We start from the raw sequence: 23316 nt of genomic DNA on the forward strand, positions 1-23316 counted from the left end.
TCCCATGGGTGGACTTCTGTGGTATAAGTGTTCTCCAGTTTGTGAGTCACCCACCCAGCAATTATGGGATTTGATTATATTGTGATTGCGCCCCTCCTACTGTCTGATTGTGGCTTCTCCTTTGTCTTTGGATGTGGGCTATCTTTTTTTGGTGAGTCCCAGTGCCTTCCTGTCAATGATTGTTCAGCAGTTATTTGTGATGCGGGTGCTCTCACAAGAGGGAGTGAGCACACATCCTTCTACTCCGCCATCTCTACTCTGCCAGATTTTCCTAAATCTCACAGTGAAGAAAGTCCAGCCCAGCCATGCTGTTGTCCAGACTGCCTTTGGACCCTGTCTGTAACATCAGCCCTTCCCTCAGTCTCCAGCCTGCCCACCTGCCCACCCACCCTGTGTCTCTGGACTCACCAGACCCCCAGGCTCATGAGCCAAGGTTTAAAATAAATCTCTCTCTCTCTCTCTCTCACATACACATACACACACACACACACACACACACACACACACACCCTCCTGGTTCTGTTTCTCTGAAGCACCCTGTCTAACACAGGACTCTTAGAGGCACTAAGAGAGATCTACAAGGAAAAAAAACTACTTGTCCTTATTCATATTATCATGTTCTTTATCACTCATTTCCTACATGATTTTGTCTAGTCTCAGTGGCTTTAAATTCCATCTTTACACCATAAACTCTAAGTTTATCTCTAGCCTGAACTTCTGCCCTAAACTCCAGAATCACCTATTCAACTGTTGGCTCAAAATCTCCATTTGAATTTCTAATGAGCATTACAAATTTAACACGTCAAACTTTCATTTTCATCCAGTTTTCTTCATTTCAGTATATGGTAATGCCACCATTCCAGTTGTTCAGGCTTTCTTTACCATTGAACTTCTGATCCATCAGGAAATACTTTTATTTCTACCTTCCAAATGTTTCCAGACTCTAACCACTTTTTTAAAAAATTAATTAATTTATTTTGGCTGTGTTGGGCTTCGTTGCTGTGCACAGGCTTTCTCTAATTGCAGTGAGCGGGGGCTACTCTTCATTGCGGTGCACGGGCTTCTCATTGTGGTGGCTTCTCTTGTTGCAGAGCATGGGCTCTAGGCCCATGGGCTTCAGTAGTTGTGGCACGTGGGCTCAGTAGTTGTGGCTCGCAGGCTCTAGAGTGCAGGCTCAGTAGTGTAGCACACGGGCTTTGTTGCTCCGAGGCATGTGGGATCTTCCCGGACCAGGGCTCGAACACATGTCCGCTGCATTGACAGGCGGATTCTTAACCACTGCACCACCAGGGAAGTCCCCAGACTCTAACCACTTCTCACCAACCCCACTGCTACCACTGTACTCCAAGACATCATCATCTTTTGCCTAGATTACTGAGATATGCTCTTCCCACCCGTATTTTCTCTTCTCGATACTACAGCCACAGTGAACCTGCTAAAATAAAAGTGAGATCAAGTCACTGCTCTGCTTAGTCGCCTATAGCCTGGCCTGATCTCCCTGACCTCAACTCTTACTACACTTTTCCTTCTCGTTTCATACCAGCCACACTGGCATCTTTGCTGCTCCTCACATATTCCAACAGCTTCTGCCTCAGAGCCTTTGCATTTGCTATTTCTTATGCCTGAAACATCCAAGCTCCATATGCTTACTCTCCCTCACTTCCTTTAGGTCTCATTTCAAACGTTATCTTATCAGTGAGACCTGTCTTATTATAGATAAAATCTAGAATATCTCTCACGCCCCAGCACTCCTTATCCCTTCTACCCAACTTTATTTTTCATTGTATTTATTCACCATGTGACATATTGCATATTTGTTATCTGTCTCCCCAAACTAGAATGTAATGGCAAGGACTTTGTCTATTTTACTCACCACTACTTATTTTTAGATTCCCCAGTATCTAAAATAGTTCCTAACATAGTTAGGAGATAGTTCTAACTAGTACTCAATAAATATTCGATGAATGAACGAGTGAAATAGATCTGAGTATGTGGAATAAGGATGATGATGAAAGGGTCAAAGAAAAACTTCAGCTTTGTCAAATGTTTGGCCTATGACTAGCCTTAGAAATAAATTCTGCCTAAAGATTATTGTTTTTGCTCTTAGGTAGTACTCTGTGTTGAGGGAGGGAGACAGTATAACAAATAAAAAAAGGAAGAGAAAACTATTTGTTCTTCACGACCTCCTTCCTATGCTTCATGGGTCATTCCATTTGCTATAAAATAAATCCTCATCTATCTGATAAAGTTGAGAATTAGAAAGCAAAAATCTCCTTCAAAAGTAGTAATAGATATAACTAATTCGTTGCACTTAACTTTTACTTCTGAACTTACACAAGTCTCTGACAAGCTTAGATATCTTGTTTCTAACATCCGACAGATTATAAGGGCTTATTATGTGTGTGACCTTTAATGGACGTGTCAGTTCAGAGCGATCATACCCCTGCCATGAGACAGGGTAGGGGAAGGGAGTTTCTGATGGAAATTACAGATCACATAGAGGAGATAGTTCTAACCAGGAATTTGCAAAAACTCAGTGGAAACATATATCTGGGACTTTACAAACTTCTTTCTCAGGGACAGGTCCTAACTTTGATGTGTGATAGACTCCAGGAGAAACAGAATACGCATTTGCCCTCAACTAAGTTTTAAAAAATGTGTTGGGTTGAATGAGAGATCTGGAGTACCACAGTGGACACTTTAGGGCCACTGAGAAAAAAAAAGGTATCTTTTTCCCCCTTTTTCCGGAGTATTTTTTAGAAGAATTTTTCAAACCATATTTGAGAATATAAACTGCTTTAAATCAAGTAAAAGTAAATAGTGTGAAGCTGGTGCCAGGGCCTGACTAACCAAGTACTTAGACTGAAAGCTTTCAGGCCTCGTAGCACCTGGATAACACTTGAATCAAATGTTAGAGGGTGGAGTAGCAAACAGGTGTACCCCAAGCCTTGTGATCTCAGTTCAGGGCACAGAAGAGCTGAGGACAGTTTGGCAACAAGAATAAAAATGCACTGACTTTTTTTCTTTGAAGTCTAGAATAGGAAATGAATATACCTAGGATCATGGTTCAATGTATTTTTTTTTCTAACTTAAAAAAAATATAATTTGTAAACATCCATTACATCAACCACATGTTTAAAGGCTCTTGAAAGTATGCAGAAACTCTGAGAGTTTCCTATTTCTTCTCATCTGGTAACCTAGAAGTCAAAGACATTATTCAAAATCACAGTTTAACAATTATTCCTTGAAAACTATCTTTTAGCAAATTATGTTTAGCAGTGAAAAGAGCTGACCCCTTGTAAAGCATTAGAAGATTAATAGTTACCTTTGCTTTATGCAATGTTATTTTTTCTCTTACATTTGAATTATTAGCTTTAATGAGAAAATTGAGCTCTTTCAAAGGATGTCCAAAACATGTTAACATATTTCACAAAACATCTAGAAGTTCTCATATAAAATATACCCAGAAAGACAAGCTCTTCTAATAGTAGAATTAAGGCTGAGATTTTGTGATGCAAAATTACATGCAAATATAATCTGTTTCTGAGGGTTAGGAGACCGGGAGCTTAGTTCAGCTGGGTGGCTCTGGCTCAAGGTCTCTCCTAAGGTTACAGTTAAGATGTCAGCTGGGTCTGCAGTCATCTGAAGGCATGACAAGGACGGGAGGAAGTGCTTCCAGGAATTTTCTTCACATAGCTGTTAGCTAGGGGCCTTAGTTTCTTGCCATGTGGACCTTTCCTTAGGATATGACAGCTGACTTCTCCCAGAATAAGCAATCCAAGGGAGAAACAACCAAGATGGAAACTGCAGGGCCTTTTTATGACCTAGCCTCCAAAACCACACTCCATCACTGCCACTTTATCCTCCTGAAGCAAGCCTCTAAATCCAGCCCACACCCAAGGTAAAGGCAACAGATTCCAACTCTTGAAGGGAGGAGTACCAAGCATCTGTGGACATATTTTTAAAACCACCAGGTAATCTAACATTTTATAAGTACTTTAGGCATCAATAAATTACATGTGAACATATTTAGGGCTGAGGAATATTTTATCTGTGAGCCTTGAGCTTTTTACTCTCCTCTGAGCAATGACCATGAGGATCAGGTAGATAAAATCAAATAATGTTCAAAGCATTATCACAGTCTATTGTCTGTGTCCACATTCCCTCTAACAATAGCTGTATTACTTGCCTCTCTCCCAAACCCACCCAGGACGTACTCCAGTTCTTGCAGAAGATCCTTATTTCCTTTCTTTTTTTTTTTTTTTTTTTGCCGTACGCAGGCCTCTCACTGCTGTGGCCTCTCCTGTTGCAGAGCTGGACGCGCAGGCTCAGCGGCCATGGCTGACGGGCCCAGCCGCTCCGTGGCACATGGGATCCTCCCCGACCGGGGCATGAACCCGTGTCCCCTGCAGCGGCAGGCGGACTCTCAACCACTGTGCCACCAGGGAAGCCCCTTATTTCCTTTCTTGTGAGCATAGGAAATGTCATACTCCCACAGCAGGGCTGCTTTCCACACATAGCAGAACACTTCTGATATGGCACGTTGTCAAAAGGTGTGAACAGTTCAAATAAATTCACACTCTAAAATTCTATAAAGTTGCCCTTGCTTTCACACAGACTTAGCTCTAGTGAACTTTGATAGATTCCTGTGGCATGAGTCTCCCTTTCAGAAGTCATGCTGCTTTTCCCCTAGTAAGAAGGTTTTATTTACGTGTTCAGTGAGCCACAGAGACGTTCTGCCCTGCAAAATCTAGATCTGCTTGATATATTTAAAGATACAAGGATCTCTCAAATAACAGACACGTTATGATGGTGAGGTTTTTATATCAGTTCCAAAACCAAAACACCTTATTTGATCCATAATATTGCTCCTACAGAACTTCACCAATGCCTCAGAAAATGTGTTCCAAGTTAAAACTTATTACTGTGGGAATTGATTGCTTCCTGTAGTATTCACACTAGTTCTCTAGCCAGAAAATCTGGGACACCCCTACTTTGTCCTGGTCCCATGCAGTGGTGCCAGTAGCAGGGAAGGTAAGAACTGTCTCTGTGGCTCAGAGTCCTGTAGCAGTAGCAGTGACAAAGGACAAATGTGCACTTCTGATGGCTCAGCCTGTTTATATCTAAAGGCTCTTCTAACAAATATTATACATTCAAGGACTGACTTTATGTCTAAATCATGGAGATCATCTGCTTCCTAGAAAGATAACACTGCATTCACTTGCATCAGCCATGTATTAATAATTAGCTTATTGGTCTTTAGTTGAATTTTCCTTAAATATTGACATTAACAGACCATTGACAGTTGATAGCCAGTTATGCTCAAGATTAATATCTGGTATTTATAGGTAACACTTATTTATCCATCCACAGGGAATATCACGCTCATTTTATTGAAAAATTTCCAAAGTATAGTTTAAAATATTTTTGTTTTAAAGTAGAATGAATCATGAACATATTTTTCCTTATAATAGGCATTGTCTTAAGAATTGTGTTCTAAGGCTATGCTGATCATATTAGATAGCACAGATATTGAGCTTCTCATAATCACAGAAATTCTACTGGACAGTGCTCTACTAAGGAATCAATGTGCTATCCCATGAACTATTTTTACAGCAGGACGATATGGAAAATAATATAAAGGAGTACTGCTACGAAATTCTAAAAGCTTAGGTACATATTATAAACCTGTCTTACGTGTTATATAACAAAGAATAATGAATATTGCAGAAAGTTGAAACAACCCATTTATGGAATATTTATGAACTTTCTTTGACCAAAAACCTATTTTTAAGAAAAAAATTCAGTACATTATTAAGAGCAAGCTTGTGTGTGTGTGTGTGTGTGAGTGTGTGTGTGTGTGTGTGTGTGTGTGTGTGTGTGTGTGTATGTTTAAACCTAATAAAAATTTGCAACTTCAGGCTGAACTACCTTGAGTTTCTTTTCTTCTATAAATATATGGTACTGGGCTTCCCTGGTGGCGCAGTGGTTGAGAGTCCATCTGCCGATGCAGGGGACACGGGTTCGTGCCCCAGTCCGGGAAGATCCCACATGCCGTGGAGCGGCTGTGGCTGTGAGCCATGGCCGCTGAACCTGTGTGTCCGGAGCCTGTTGCTCCGCAACAGGAGAGGCCACAACAGTGAGAGGCCAGCGTACCGCAAAAAAAAAAAAAAAAAAAAAAAAAAAAATGGTACTGCCTTAAAAAAATCGTTTCATTGAGGTATAATTTATATTCAATAAAATGCACCCACTTTAAAGTGTTAAGTTAGATAAATGCATACACCAGTGTACTACCACTGTACTACCAATTGGTATACACCAATGTACTACCACTACCAGTCAAGATATAGAACTTTCCTTCACCTCAAAGAGTGTCCTTTACCACTTGCAGTCAATACCTTCCAGCCCACCCTGATCCCATGCAACCACTGACCTAATCTGTTTTTATAAATTGGTTTTACCTTCTCAATGTTCATATAAATGGAATCATATAGTATGTATTCTTTTTGTATCTGACTTCATTGTTGTTGTTGCATCTCGTTTTGTTGTTGTTATTTAGTATCACTGTATGAATACACAGTACCACAGTTTGTTGAACTGTTTCTCTGTTGGCGGGTATTTGGGTTGTTTTCAGATTTTGGTTATTATAAACAAAACTCCTATGGGAGTTTGTGTATAAGTCTTGTTTTGAACATATGTCTTGTGGTGAACATGTTTTTATTTTTCTTGAGTAAATATCTGGAGTAGGATTGTTTGCTTATATGATACGAATGTCTTGGAAGTGTAGAGAGTTTAAAACAACCTGTTTGAAAATGGCATTCATTGATTCCCTAAGTATTGCCTCTTAGGCCAGCTGCTCACTGGAACACAAAGACGGAAAGAACATGGTCCCACCTTCAAGGACCCCAGAGTGTCCAATGTTAGAAACAACACAGTGGTGGGCTAATGTCCAAATGAGAAAAAGTAAAACCAAAGAGAATAACATATTTATCCAACAACCCCAAAGAAAAGAAGCTCTACAGATAAAAGTGAGTTTACGAATTGAAAATCTTATAGTTTGTATAGTTCTCTACTTATTTTAAAATCAGTACTCACGGGCTTCCCTGGTGGCGCAGTGGTTGAGAGTCCGCCTGCCGATGCAGGGGACACGGGCTCGTGCCCTGGTCCAGGAAGATCCCACATACCGCGGAGCAGCTGGGCCCGTGAGCCATGGCCGCTGAGCCTGCGCGTCCGGAGCCTGCGCTCCGCAATGCGAGAGGCCACAACAGTGAGAGGCCCGCATACCGAAAAAAAAAATCGGTACGCACAATTACAATAATTAAGATTTAAGAAATTAGATTGACATGGATTAAATGCTTAATGAGCAGTAGTAGCCTTTATTTCTGCCACATGGAAGACACTGCTTTGTTTTCCCTTCCTTCGATTGTTATTTCCTGAGCTGTGCTTGTTTTTTAGTTTAGTAGTTTGTATTCATCTGGCAAAGAAAAAAAGACGGAGTCAGTTCAATTAATTCAAAAGTCTGAAATACAGAATCTTTTAAAGTTATTACTGTTAAGTATAAAACTTAAAGTAACTAAACATGAGTAAAATAAGTGATTGAAATAAGTAAAATTACATTTATAATACAATACAGCATTTCTTCTTAATATAACAATAAATATCCTTTGGACAGGTAAGATCTCATTTTTTAAATCTAGAAGTTGATGCAATATTAAAGGAACTTCTTAATTTCTTAAAATTTTTGTTCTTAAAAGTTATTTCTACCATGTAATAATCTAATAAATCAAAAAGTCAAGATTAAAATTATGGGCTTTTATTCTTTAAGACTTATAGATATTGTCATTGAATTATTTGCAAGTTCTTGATCTATGCTAAACTGAGTCCTGAAATAAGTCATATATATGTGAGATTTACATACACATAATTTATGCTCATTGTAAATAAGGGGCCAAGTAACTTTCACATTATTTCAGTTGTAATAATACGAAGTCTTTATTAGTAGCAAACTTTTTTCACCACATAAAAAAATCATCTACCTTTTCCCATATATTAGCGATTCACAATTTAAATATTTGGGAGCCACTTTTTGCATTTCTGAAGTCAAGATTTAAATACATTATGTATATCATCATTTTTGCCCTTCTTTGCATTTGTAGATCTCTTAATGAGACCACAATATTTGAAATTTCATGTTATAGAATGTATCAATGAAAGGATGAAATCACTGTAGAATATTGGGTTAGCTTTTTAAAGGAACTTCTCTCTCTAAATGCTATAATATATTGAGAAGTAGCTGGGCTTGGGACTCTCCCTAGGTGGGTATAGGAATCAGCATATCACCCTGAGTGCCATCCCTTCACTGTCCACCACCATAGAACACTGTTAAGAGCATACTTAATAGTGTATGCTCTTAATAACACTATTAAGAAGTGACAAAAGAACAGCACAGACTAAGGAGAGTATGTGAAGGCCAGGGGATTATGGTGTGTGAACATTTGTTATTTTTTGGCCACATTGTTTTTCTCTGGTGCATTATCTCTGGCCCATGGTGTGCACCTGGGTGGGGCCCTGTTAATAAACTCAGTGCTCAAATGCTAAACTGACTTTGGTGACAGAGTGACAGAAAGGCGGAAAAGAGGGTAGGCACCTCAATTCCATCATCAGAGCCCTGATAAGATGGGCATGTGCTTCCTGCTGAAGCCACCCCTGTTTCACCAAACTTCCCTTCAATTGTGTGAATTCAGCCTTAAACGCATGTGTGTACATATGCACACACACACACATGCAGTCTCTCTCTCTCTCTCACACACACACACAGCATTAGCTATATTGGGAGAGGCAACTGAGAGAAGTTTCATTCATAAGTAACTCACTGTAAAGCTAGTGTCTCAAAGAAATTTAGAATACTGTATGCCACCACATACAGCTGTGCAAGTTATTCATTGCACAGAGACTACAACGTGAATGGGACCCCCAACTCTGTGCAGTGTCCAATCTGCACAATTGTACATGGCAGCCCTGCAGGGACTCTGTGAATATCTGTATAATTTTGGTATGAAAGTAAGAGGCTTTGGCTGTGTTGGCTAATCTGAGAAAGCAGGTTGGGAAACAGTATGATAAGGGAGCAAAGAGGAAGGTAGCAATGAGAAAGGAATCACTGTAAAAGCAGTAGCAAGTAATTCCCTGCCAGTGCCTCACCTGAAGCGCCTTCTTGCCCTGTGCTGATGTTACATTTTGACCACTGGTGGATTCTAGAGCAGAAGCCACAACAATATCTCAATATTCCATTCCACCTCTATTGTTACTACAGTAGAAGTAATAAGATTCAATGTTAAAAGATTCAGTTTATTGACAGCTTTTTGTGAAAAAGTCATGTCTGTCATTTATATCTATAGACTTATAATTGTAAAAATTACCTTTAGGTTGTCTTACTTGTTTTTTTCCATTGGCCTTTTCTTGTTTTACTTTCCTTTCTTCACATGTATTCCCCTGAGAAAGGGAGGACAGATGAGGCACAAGACTGAGGAAATTAGAAGAGGATTTGACAGGAGAGGAGAGAGCCAGAAAATACTGGGACAAGGTGGAAGAGAGATCACTAGAGAGAGAGAGAGGAAGTGAGGAGAGAAAAAAGCCAAAAACAGGAGAGAAAAATGTCACAGAAGTAGAGAGAACTTAAATTTGAGTCTTAAATTCAAATGATGTTCCAAAATGTCTCATCAAAAATGTGTTTATTCTTTCCGATGGAGCCCATTGTTAAATTTCACAGTTTCTCCCACTCTTTTTCTTTTTAGCCCTGGTTTCATAAACAGAGAATGAACCTGGCTGCTTAGGATTCCAAGGGTTTGATTTGCGGTAGTTAAGAGGAAAGTGGAAAAGAAAGATGGGTGGGGGAGGGGAGGACTCCCAGTATTTCTTAAATGAGTTCCCTGTTTCTTTTTTGCCGGGGCGGGGGTGGGGGTGGTGGTGGTTCGCGGGCCTCTCACTGTTCTGGCCTCTCCCGTTGCGGAGCACAGGCTCCGGACGCGCAGGCTCAGCGGCCACGGCTCACGGGCCCAGCCGCTCCGCGGCATGTGGGATTGTCCTGGACCGGGTTTGGGGGCACAAACCCGTGTCCCCTGCATCGGCAGGCGGACTCTCAACCACTGCGCCACCAGGGAAGCCCTCTTTTTCTTATTTCTTGAATCTCTATCCTTTGTCTCATTTCTTTCCATCTTGGAAGAATAACACGGGATTATAGATAAACCTATTGTTTGGGCTCACTGTAAAGAAATCAGCAAAGTTAAGGAGAATAAAGCTTAGAAAGGTAAGAAGTTGAAAGTCAATAAAGGAGAAAGATGGACCCAGATCCAGAGAAGATGGGTTTAGCCTGGGCCCTGCCTTGTAGCCTTTTCATAAAAACAGTACATTTGAAGTGCCACTTTACCCAAAACCTTACTCAAAAAGGAGAAGAAATGTCATTCTTTCAAACTGCTGAGAGGTTGGAGAGATGAATTGGAGACCATGGTCCCCAACTAGCCCTGCCCAGGAGTTGTGTGAATGTGAATCTGATGGGGTTAATAGAAACAGTGATTTGTTTTACTGCCGTGGGAGCAGTGATTATTCTGGCTCCTGCCTAGAATAGAAATCAGATTTACAAACTCACTTTCCGTCTACATTCAGTCTAAATTCAATGGGACAAGGGATTAAAATTCTACTAATCTTTGCTTTTCTTGGGGTGAAGAGTGTTGAGTGTGAAAGGGGAAAAAAGAAGTGATTCAGAAGAGTGTGATAAGGGGGAAAGAAATGCTAATCAGAGGGAACATTGAAAAACTGTACAATCCTAAGTGAGGAAAAGTGAGAGGATATAGGAAAGGAAAGCGGGAAGAATGAGAAAGTACATGAAAGAAAACAAACAGGGAAAATAATTAATACTTCGTGAAAACCGCACGCCAAACGTGCATATTGTACCATCTTCGTGATTTAACAAGCGCAAGAGGGGAATTTCGCTGCACGTTTGCCATATCTTTCCTCAGCTCCTGATTTCCAGAGCCCCATTTCAAGCTGCCTGGTAAATTTACATAGATGCGCCACCAGGACCACAAATGGGAGCTAAGAAAATCACAGCAGCAGAAAGGGCCTTGGGACAGCCAGTCGCGCCCTCCTCGTTCCCCCACCCATACGCACACACATTTGATAGCTGAGGAAACTGAGGCCCAGAGAGATTAAATGATGCGTTCATGAAACAGAGGAAGTGCAGTTAGGACTCAAACCTAGGGCTTTTGATTCTCAGTTCAGTGTTTCATAGCTCATTTCTTCACCTTTTCCTTCCAGATTTTCTTCCTTTTCCCAGCTTGCTTCATGGACTCACTACCTCCTAGTCATGTGGCCTCCCAAACTCTGTCCTCCTCAGTCCTTTTTTTCTCGTGTCCACACAGGTAGTTTAGTCATTAAAGCTTGTTGACTGTGTGTTCATGTCCTTGTTCTCATCTCATTGCTTCTTGCCTGGCCAAGACTTTGGTACCCTTCACCTAGACTATTATAATGACATTCTGCCTCTAGCCTCTTCCAGCTTCTCTTAGAGACTGCAGTCAGAGTATTCATCCTAAAATGTAATACTAATTTTGTCATTTCCTTGGCTTTCAGTGACTCCTCCTTACCTACCAAGTAGTACTTTCCAAACTCCTTAGTGTGGATTAAAACCTCCATGACCTGACTCCTGCCTTGCTTTCCAGCTGCCTCTCTCACTACTCCTAAATTCAACATGCCCAGCCCTGTCTCATTCCTTTGATTTTGCCCACACTGTTCCTTATATCCAGGATGTCCTTGTTTCCCCTTTCCTAACTCAAATACTGCTTCCTTCGTAGAATCTTTCATGATTTTCTCTCTTGAGCTAAAATTAGTTCTCCACTTTTCTCATATAGGGCCTATAACATTCCTATTTATGTTATTTGTGCACATGTCTTGAGGCCAGGTAATAGGTCCTGTTATTTATTTTTAATCTCTCCCAGAGCCTGTCACAGTGCCTCATATATAATAGATAGGCAATGAATGCTCGTTCAGTTGAACAAAATTGAGTTTGTGCCAGAAGACAGGTAAAAGAATCAGTCACATATAAGATGAAAATAAAAGTTATCAATGTCCTACATTAATTTCAAATTTCTATGGCTAAAATAAGGAGTGCTTCAGAATGTACAAAGAATGTACTAATTATATGCTCCTGCACTAATTATGTATTAGTGGTAAGGCTCTTGCTAGATTTATCCTTGTCTTTAGAAAATAAGAGGAAAATGTTTGCCGGTGTAGGATATCTCTGGAATTTTTACAGATTTGATTTCTTTTTGAAATAAAATTTGGGATAGAAATTGATAGATGAAAATTCTATATATTGCGAATAAAATTTTGTATTTTTCTTATAAACTATGATAGCATTTTCCTACATTGTTTTCAGGTTTAATACTGTAGATTGGAATATAGGTAAAACCATATTACAGTGAAGTTCACCTGGTTTTTTGGACACTAAATTCCAGTGGGAAGGCCCAAAGACAAATCCCACTTGTATAAATAGCTTTCCTATAATCATTTGCTTTTTAAAAATTTTATTGAGCTAACATTTATTTATAACATTATATGAATTCCATGTGTACAACTTTATATTTCTATTTCTGTATATCTTACAATGTGCTCCCCACCAAAAATTTATTTTCCTTCTGTCACCATACACTTGATCCCCTTCACCCATTTAGCCCTCCCCACCAATCATTTGCTTTTTTTTTTTTTTGGTAGTACTCTTGCAAAAGTGACTAAAAATGTCTTCAAGTGTTTTTGGTATTTTTTTCCTCTCCATTTACATTTAGTTAAGTGTGCTTCTGTGTTCCTTCCATGATGTTCTTTTATGTGCATGACTGGAGCTGAGGCCCATTCTACCCTCCCCCCCCAGAAGTTAGACAGTAACTTAGAAGTGGGTCAGCAGCAAGTAAGGGGAGAAATCTCCACCGGTGCCTACAAGACAGCCTCTACTTCAAATACTTGTTACAGGTTAAAGATCCTGAGCCATGGAAATATGTAAGGAAAATGGTAATTAAATGGTATCACCTGACAGCGAAGCAGAAGCCAAAGACGTAAGCAGGAAGAAAAGAGGGGCTAGGTGGTTTTAGATTTACCAAGAAATTGTGCTGTGGATCAATTCCCTTCCAAATCAGTAGGAATAAGAGGCCGTATCATGTTCAGGTTCTGCCCGCAGAGCTACCTCGGGAGTGGTTCACGCCCAGTGAGTTAGACATTCAGGGAACTAGGGAACTCTATCAGCACAGAAAAAAGCAAAGTGATGCCTACCACTTGAAAGATAGCATGAATATAGTCTTTGAGGCAGTTTCTGCAGGATAGGACTCTCACAATGGAGCAAAGGCAGGAAAGGGAATGCATCAAAACATCTAGCTGGATTCCTTTGTTCTTAACTACTCTGTTCTAGGACCCAGAGGTGACTGCTTGATACCAGGGATCACAAAGAAATGTAGTGGAATTTGTTTCATACCTGAAGTGTCTGAATCAGTTCTCCTGCTCCTGTAAAAATAAATAGCACATTTCAAAGTTTTGGCAGTATAACCACAAATACTTAGAAAAGAACTACTAAGTATGAGATAATCATTCTTTAAGTACTTTGTAGGTAGTAATGAAACATATTTAGCAAGCCAAGGGAATTATTCATTATAATACATCTTAGAGTAAAATTACCTAAATTTTCATAACATGTAAGCTATCCAACATGTAAAAGCTGTAAAAGTGAGTTGTATGTAATTACATATAAGCTATTTTTTTTTTTTTTTTTTTGTGGTACGCGGGCCTCTCACTGCTGTGGCCTCTCCCGTTGCGGAGCACAGGCTCCGGACGCGCAGGCCCAGCCGCTCCGCTGCACGCAGGATCCTCCTGGACCAGGGCACGAACCCGCGTCCCCTGCATTGGCAGGCGGACTCTCAACCACTGCGCCACCAGGGAAGCCCTAACCTATTTTTATTGTAACTATCACCTGTCACTCAGTGAGGCTGTGACCATCCCTAACATGCTACCTCTCGAGCCCCTGAAAATTCATTTGAGGTTGAGACTCCAAGAAGCTAACTGCTGCTGCTCTGGGGCTTCCGTAAACAGAGTCAGCTGTTTGATCACTATTTCTTTCTTTCTCTACAGTAGGGTCAGCAGATAGATCACACAGGAAGCTGAGAGACTGAAGGGCAGGGCCTGGAAGAGTTTGGGATTTGCCAACCAAGATCCTTTTCAATCTTTAAAATTCTAAGATTTTTGCTATTTATATAGGCATTCATTTTCTCATCATTTCTAATAGTGATCATAATAGTGAGACTAACAAAATTTTGCACCTGCAGATCATTTTTCAACCTAAAAACTTAAGTTCTCTCTACAATTTTTAATATTTAAAAAAACTGCTAAGAGCTTATCTAATGCTCAGAGGATTTTTAGGGTAGTGAGACTGTTCTTTATGTGGATACATTGTCAGTATGCATGTGTCAAAACCCACAAAACTGTGCAACACAGAGAGTGAACCTTAAACTAGGGACTATAGTTAATAATAATATATCAATATTGTTCATTAATTGTAACAAATGTACCACACCAATGCAGGTGTTAATAATAGGGGAAACTGGGGATGAGAGGAGGGTGAGGAGGTGGCTGTGGGGTGGGTATATGGGGCTGTATGTACTATGTCCTCAATTATTCTGTAAATCTAAAACTGTACTTAAAAAAAGTTTACTAATTATTTTTTTTTAAGTTTCTTTTTTTAAAGGCATTAAAAGTTAACCCAGTGCTTCAGGGCATCTATTATTTGCAAAAGGGCAAGGAAAGAAGTTGAAATGATTTAAACAGTTAACCTTGTTAGATTTTGAACTGTGTGTTTCTGAAGCCTTAGACAAGGGCGGGACAGAGTTTGAGACATAATGAATGAAATAAAGCAGAAGGAAGATGTCAGAATGATCAGACTTGATTAATTATTATTTAGGACAAATTGCTAGATTGGATGGATTCAATTTTATCTCATTTGTTTTTTAGAAATCTTATGCTTTTCTATGAAAGTCATACTCATACACAGCAAAAGATATATTTTCTATTGAGTGGCACCTGCTTCTATACCTTTGCCTCTTACATTCTTTGTTTTTCTCTCACTACTTCTGACAGATGATTGATGACTTTTTTTTTTTTTTTTTGCGGTACACGGGCCTCTCACTGTTGTGGCCCCTCCCGTTGCAGAGCACAGGCTCCGCACGCGCAGGCTCAGCGGCCATGGCTCACGGGCCCAGCCGCTCCGCGGCATATGGGATCTTTCCAGACCGGGGCACGAACCCGTGTCCCCTGCATCGGCAGGTGGACTCTCAACCACTGTGCCACCAGGAAAGCACCGATTGGTTACTTTTTAAATCTCCCTTCCTTCTTTCTCCTCTAACACATCAGACTTCCAGTAGTCCTCCTGGGCATTATTTAGTTCCACTGAAAGAACTCAGTGGTTACCATCAAGAAATAATAGATCAGTGTCCTGAGGGAAATTTCTCTATTTCAGCTACTTCTCCACCCTCAATCTGAAGCAGGAAAGTTTCTTCCATCTGGAAAATAAATAAAAGCATTCCAACCGAAAGCAGCAGAATACACATTCTTTTTAAGTGCATATGGAACATTCTCCAGGACAGATCACATGATGGGCCACAAAACAAGCCTCAGTGAACTTAAGAAAATTGAAATCATATCAAGCATCTTTTCCTACTACAATGCTATGAACTTAAGAAATCAACTACAAGAAAAAAACTGCAAAAGCCCACAAATACATGGAGGCTAAACAATATGCTACTAAACAACCAATGGATCACTGAAGAAATCTAACAGGAAATTGAAAAAAAATACCTAGAAAAAAATGAAAATAAAAATACGACGATCCAAAACCTATGGGACGCAGCAAATGCAGTTCTAAGAGGGAAGTTTATATAAATACAATCTTACTTCAGGAAACAAGAAAAATCTCAAACAACCTAACTTTACACCTAAAGCAACTAGAGAAAGAAAAAACAAAATCCAAATTTAGTAGAAGGAAAGAAATCATGAAGATCAGAGCGGAAACAAACGAAATAGAGATGAAGAAATCAATAGAAAAGATCAATGAACTAAAATCTGGTTCTTTGAAAGGATAAACAAAATTGATAAACCTTTAGCCAGGCTCATCCAGAAAAAAAGGTAGAGGGCTCAAATCAATAAAATTAGAAATGAAAAAGAAGAAGTTACAGCTGACACCACAGAAATACAAAGGATCATAAGAGACTACTACAAGCAACTATATGCCCCCAAAATGGACAACCTAGAAGAAATGGACAAATTCTTAGAGAGGTACAATCTCCCAAGACTGAACCAGGAAGAAATAGAAAATATGAACAGACCAAACATAAGTACTGAAATTGAATCTGTGATTTAAAAACTCCCAACATGCAAAAAAGTCCAGGACCAGATGGCTTCACAGCTGAATTCTATCAAACATTTAGAGAAGAGTTAACACCTATCCTCTGAAGCTATTCCAAAAAATTGCAGAGGAAGGAACACCTGCAAACTCAGTCTATGAGGCCACCATCACCCTGATACCAAAACCAGACAAAGATACTACAAAAAAAGAAAATTACAGGCCAATATCACTGATGAACTTAGATGAAAATATCCTCAACAAAATTCCAGCTAATCAAATCCAGCAATACATTAAAAGGATCATACACCATGATCAAGTGGGATTTATCCCAGGGATGCAAGGATTTTTCAATATTTGCAAATCAATCAGTATGACATACCACATCAACAAATTGAAGAATAAAAACCATGATCATCTCAATAGATGCAGAAAAAGCTTTTGACAAAATTCAACACCCATTTATGATAAAAAGCTCTCCAGAAAGTGGGCATAGAGGGAACCTACCTCAAGATAATAAAGCCCATGTATGACAAACCCACAGCTAATATCATGTCAATGGTGAAAAACTGAAAGCATTTCCTCTAAGATTAGGAATAAGACAAGAATGTCCACTCTCACCACTTTTATTCAACATAGTTTTGGAAGTCCTAGCTATGGCAATCAGAGAAGAAAAAGACATGAATTGATTTTTTTTTAATTGGGGTATAGTTGATTTACAATGTTGTGTTAGTTTCTGCTGTACAGTGAAGTGAATCAGCTATATGTATACATATATACCCTCTTTTTTGGATTTCCTTCCCATTTAGGTCCACCACAGAGCATTGAGTAGAGTTCCTGAGAACAACAGGTTCTCATTAGTTATCTATATGAATTGATTTTTAATATATTTTTAAATCCAAACTTCAAAGCTCTTGGTCATATGGGAAAAATTTCTGAAGAAGCCTCCCTTGAATTTGACCTGATTGTTCTTCCTATGGCTATGAAGGGGAATCCCCATTTTGGCTCCGGGGCCTCAGGAGAAGCCCTCACAAGCCTTGCTCAGCCCTGCTTTGTACCTAGGAATGGCTTCTCATAAGGCAACAGTTCTCGAAACTGATTGTACATTTGAACCACTGGGAGGCCTATTACAACACAAAATGCTGAGACTATCCCAGGGTTTATGATTCAGCAGGGTGGGGGTGGGCCTGAGAATTTACATCATTAACTGGCTCTCAGGTGATGCTGCTGACCAGCCACACATTAAGAACCACTGGTAGGGCTTCCCTGGTGGCGCAGTGGTTGAGAGTCCGCCTGCCGATGCAGGGGACGCGGGTTCGTGCCCCGGGTCCGGGAAGATGCCACATGCCGCGGAGCGGCTGGGCCCGCCCGTGAGCCATGGACACTGAGCCTGCGCGTCCGGAGCCTGTGCTCCGCAACGGGAGAGGCCACAACAGTGAGAGGCCCGTGTACCACCAAAAAAGAAAAAAAGGACCAATGGTATAGAAACCCTAGATAAGACACGATGCTTTGCTGAAGCATACAACCAAAAGTATTGAAATTATAATCAAGATCCACCAACACCTTGAATGTATTGGCACTTGGATCTAGAGGCCCTAGAACTGCGAGAAATGTGACTGCCCAGGGGCAAAAGCAAATGTTACTCTGACTTCAAGGCTTAAGAATCCTCTAAGGATCATCCATATTCCTTTCCTTCCCTGGACCCCTTCTTAGCTGGGAAAGAAGGTTAAGAAGAAAGCCAGTTTTGAACACTTAACCCTGAGTCAATTAAGATATTTTGTTTTCTGTTTTTGTTTTTGTTTTGACAGAATAGCCAACTTTCTTTTATCTACGCTATTGGAAATGAAGTAATAGTGACAATAATGATCATTTGCTGACCACCTAACATGTCCCATTTATAATTGTTAATGCAGTCAGTCAGCTTGGAACTCTATTCCCTCAGAGCTCCACCCTTCCTTCAAATCTCTGCCATTCCTCAGAGAAGCAGTTCCTGACCACTTATATAAAATATCCCTACTCCCTCCTCAAATCTTTCTGTTACTTTTTGTTTTCTCGCAGCACATTCCAGCGGCATAATATACTTTATTTGATTATTATCTATACCCTCCACTAGAATGAAACACTCCATGACTCGTTTTCACTGCTGTATTTCCAGTCTCTAGCACATAGAAGGTGCTCAGTAAATATTATTGAATGAGTGAGTCAAACTTTTAAAAAGTTTGTTTCCCTGTTTTCCCCTGTTCCTTTTTATATTTAAAAAGAGCTTGGACATAATTCATGACATTCCTCATTTTCATTCTTGCTAATGTAGCATTTAGATCTCTATATTTTTCTCTGGTTTCTTATTAGCTGTTATTCCAGAATGATCATATTAATTTTTATCTTTATAATACCACAGTGTCTCTCACATTCATCTTGCAATTGGGTATTACAATTATAAAAATAGTTTTTCAGATTATTAAGTTATTCATTGGAAATGTAGAAAAGGGAAAGGGGGGGCTTCCCTGGTGGCGCAGTGGTTGAGAGTCTGCCTGCCGATGCAGGGGACACGGGTTCGTGACCCAGTCCGGGAAGATCCCACATGCCGCGGAGCAGCTGGGCCCATGAGCCATGGCCGCTGAGCCTGCGCGCCCAGAGCCTGTGCTCCGCAACGGGAGAGGCCACAACAGTGAGAGGCCCGCGTACCGCAAAAAAAAAAAAAGGGTAAGGGATATGTAGAGAAGAAAATACAGAGAAGTGTAAAGATAAAAATACCTGTAAATACTCTAGCCTCTAACTCCAAAATGTGGACATCGTGATTCTGTTGTTTTCTTCAGCACACACCACTGACACCAGGCAGATGGCCCAGAATGCCAACTGAATGGTGTGAGAAGTTGGTGTGAAAATAAAAATTAGACAAGGTTGAACCAAATGTGGATAATTGAGTTGATTATGTTATCATTCAATTACATTGTATGTATGTCTGAGGATCTTCAGCAAACAATGCCCTAGTTGCAGGGACTTGAAAGCATGCACTTATTTACATACTTCACATCTTAGCATCACTTGGCATTTCCCTGCCTCACATACCTGGATTCTTCAGCCTTGAGAGCTGTGCTTTTAGAGTCTGTTGGCCTTATTTCAGAGGGCCTATCGCTCATCTCTTTGGATTTATTTGTCTCACCTTCTTCTGGAGTCAAGGTAGTTTGAAAACATCTTTCACCTTCGAAAGTTAGCATTAGGTTTGAGATGGTGACATGTTTTGAGGATTCTCTAAACTCATTCTTAATTTTTGTATATTGTAGACAACCAGCCTTCAGAATATTTTCCATTTTTTCCTTTGAAAATAACAGGCGGCAGCAAATCAGGGAGCAGAAGAGCATCATACAGAAGCAGATTATTTAAGGAGCAGTAATTATTTCATCTATATTTACTGAGTGGCCTCAAGTGCACAGGCACAATGATGAGGGGGGTGAGGCTTGGTATTGCACAGCCATTGAGAAGAGCCCCGGTGGGCGCTGGAGGCTGGCAGCATGGGGACCTGACACAGCACATGCTAAAACTCATGTGGTCAGGTATACCAATGTCACCTCACACAAGAAAATTAGGACTCAATTGCAGGACTTCCTCTCCCTGAATTGGCAGGAAAGGAAGGTTTTCTAGAAATGCCTTGACACCTGCTCCCCAATCCAAGGTTGCTCTTGATTTAAGAGCATCTAATAGGTGACAGAAGTTGGAGGTTCCTAGTAATACTAAAGAGTTTGTTTTTCAAAAGACTTAGAATCTAAAACTTAGTACCCTAAAATATCTCCCGTTCTAATGTCCTGGTTTCTGTTAATACACCACTTCTGTCGCTCCCCACCTTCCTTAGAATCTCTCTCAGGCCTCAGAGCAATAGGTCAGCCGGTCTTAAGGACTCTGTCTCTCTTGGACTTCTCTGGTGGTCCAGTGGTAAAGAATCTGCCTTCCAATGCAGGGGACGTGGGTTCGATCCCTGGTCAGGGAACTGAGATCCCACGTGCCGCAGACTACAGAGACCATGAGCCCTGAAGCCCGCACACCACAACCAGAGAGAAGCCCATGCTCCGCAATGAAAGATCCCGCGTACTGCAACTAAGACCCTATGCAGCCAAAAATTAAAATAAATAAATAATAAATCTTTAAAAAAAGACTCCGTCTCTCTGATGTCCTTCACATCTGCACCTTCTTCCTCCCTTTGTCATTACATAGTCCATCACCTCTATGGCTGTTCCTTGAAAATAATGCAATAATCTTCTCTAAAGCTAAAACATATTTTTCTGACAATGAAAGTAATGTATATTTATCATAGAATATTTAGAAAATCCTAAGAGATATAAAGTTAGAGGGAGAAAATTATTGCTTGCTTGATGCCACAGGCCAGAAATAACTACCATGACACATTTCATTGCGATCTTTCTGTCCATTTATTTATTTTGAATGTGTCTGCTTTGTGGTCATATCCCACATTTTTCACTTAATGATTTATTATAAAAATTTCCCCATGTTATTAAAAACTGTGTAAAGCTACTTGAATTTTTCTAATTAAAAATTATTTTTATTGTAGGAAACAGAAAATTCAGAAATATATAAAGAAGAAAACATCAATTGCTTATAAACTTGCAATCTAGAAATAAACTACTATTAATAATATGACTTTTCCCCCTCCTATTGTCTGTGTGTTTACATGCATTTTTATGTAATAAGGATCATATTCTTTACTTCATTTTTCACTCAGGTTTACATCATAAACATTTTTCCAAGTAAAGAAAAATTCTCCAACAATTTTAACAGCTACAGAGTAGTCATTCGTTTAACAAATATTTCCTGAGTGACTATGATCTTGCCAGTCACTGTGGTTGCTCCTGAATGAGATAAACATGGTACCTGACCTTTGTGGATTTAAATTCATTTAGCCATTTCTCTGTGGTGGATGTTTAGTTTACTTCCGTATTTTCATTATTTCATTTTTATAAACATGGTATAGATGTGGTATGATTAACATCTTTATAGCTAAATCCTCATTCCTATTGATGATTAACTCCTTAAGAAAGATTCTTAAAAGTGGAATCACTGAGTCAAAGGGTGTCAACATTTCTAGGTTCTTGACTCATAATGATTTCAAGAAAGTTTGTTCCAATTCTCACCCTACCATGAATCTTTACAAATTCCAAGGTGACCCCACCTTTACTAACACTGACTATTTTTTTTTTTTTTTTTGCGGTACGCGGGCCTCTCACTGCTGTGGCCTCTCCAGTTGCGGAGCACAGGCTCCGGAGGCGCAGGCTCAGCGGCCATAGCTCACGGGCCCAGCTGCTCCGCGGCATGTGGAATCTTCCCGGACCGGGGCACGAACCTGCGTCCTCTGCATCAGCAGGTGGACTCTCAACCACTGTGCCACCAGGGAAGCCCGACACTGACTATTTTTATTCTTTTAATTAGCAGTTTTATAGATGAAATTTTTTTCAAGTTTGCATTTCTTTGATTACTAGTGAGGTAAAACTTTCCCACTAAATTCATTAGCTAGCGTTTTCTTCTTCTGGAAATGTCCATCTTTGCCCTCTGCCATTTTTCTGTTGTGGGCCCCACGGAGGTTTCTCAGCAGCAGTCTACACACTGATCTCTTTACCTGCCATCCATCCTTCCATCAGACTAATCTTTTAAAAACACAGCTTTCACTCCCTTACACAGAGATTTTGTGGCTAAGGTTTGCCCAAGGACTGAGTCTACACTTCTTATTTTGGCATTCAAGGTTTGCAAGCAACTTTCCATCCTATATCCTAATATTTTCCACATATGTTATGCTCCAGCCAAACTGATTTATTCTCAGATGTGTTTCTGTGTTTTTCCACTTTCTGGCCCTTTCTAAAGATGCTCACTTTGGGTATTTTATTTTCTTATTTCCACCTTCACTTCTTATTGAAATTTCACCCTATCCTTCAGTATACTTCATACTTTTGTGTACATTTAAACCTTAATATAGCCCTTGCATGATATTAATATCCTCATTTGAGAGGTGAGGAAACAGACTCATGCAGGTTCAGTGACTTGGCCAAACTAACATGCAGCAGGGCAAGATTCCAACCCAGGGCTTCTGACTCTGATACCAAAGTTCCTTTTATCCCACCATAGCTTTCTACAGGGTTAAGTTGTATGGTATGGATGTGCACTGCCTGTTTCAGGGAACATCTTACAACTCTTTTACACCAGGGTTCAGGTAGCGGAACTCATTGTTAATATTAGGTTACTAAGAGTAAGTTCCATAGCATTTTGATAATCGATGTCAGGTAGCTTTTACCAAAGAAGGTGAAAGAGAGTGATTATTAGAGAATGAAAGTCTTCCATGTCACATACCTCTTCCTCCCGCTTGGCCCTGAGTATGTCATCATTTTCAAACACCACTGTGACATTGCAGATGTCCGTGACTTCTGTGACTTCTGTGACAATCCTTATATCCGGGGCCTCGGTGACCTCATTTTCTGGAGTATCTGTGACATCGGTGACATCGGTGATGTCCGTGAATTCTGAGAAATCAATGCTTTCTATGCCATTGATGAGGTCTGAACATGTGTACAGGTGTGGGGTCTGTACAGCTGTGAAGGCTGCAATATCCGTGATGTCCACTGACCCTGTGATGTCTGTGCTGTTTTTGATTTCTGAGAGGCTGAAGACTTCTGACACTTTGGAAGCTTTGGCTTTCTCCTCATTCAAGAGGGAGATGAGTTCCACCCACTGACGGAATAGGGTGTCTTGTTTGCATGCAGGGGCACAGAGCTGTAGGTAGTAGGCTCGGCCACTCACCAGCTTTACTTTGATGCGCATATTCTCAGCATCATGCACAGAAAGAGTCACAAACTGCAGAGGGAGAAACCTGCAGACAAATGCAAATATCATCT

The 23316-nt window shown here is 40.2% G+C and overlaps 1 protein-coding gene across 1 annotated transcript in view; it reads right to left on the reverse strand.

Annotated features, from left to right (window-relative positions):
- The window catches only part of GARIN2 (golgi associated RAB2 interactor family member 2), a gene marked incomplete at both ends in the record, with an annotated part of 36808 nt that overhangs the window by 9372 nt on the left and 4120 nt on the right, over window positions 1-23316 (reverse strand). Inside the window, 3 exons of the mRNA XM_079913563.1 lie at window positions 13511-13539; window positions 19493-19740; window positions 22775-23291. Coding sequence (XP_079769689.1) covers window positions 13511-13539; window positions 19493-19740; window positions 22775-23291 — 794 coding nt within the window. The remainder of the gene's footprint in view (window positions 1-13510; window positions 13540-19492; window positions 19741-22774; window positions 23292-23316) is intronic.

Source organism: Stenella coeruleoalba, assembly GCF_951394435.1.
Source record: "Stenella coeruleoalba genome assembly, chromosome: 2".
Taxonomy (NCBI): domain Eukaryota; kingdom Metazoa; phylum Chordata; class Mammalia; order Artiodactyla; family Delphinidae; genus Stenella; species Stenella coeruleoalba.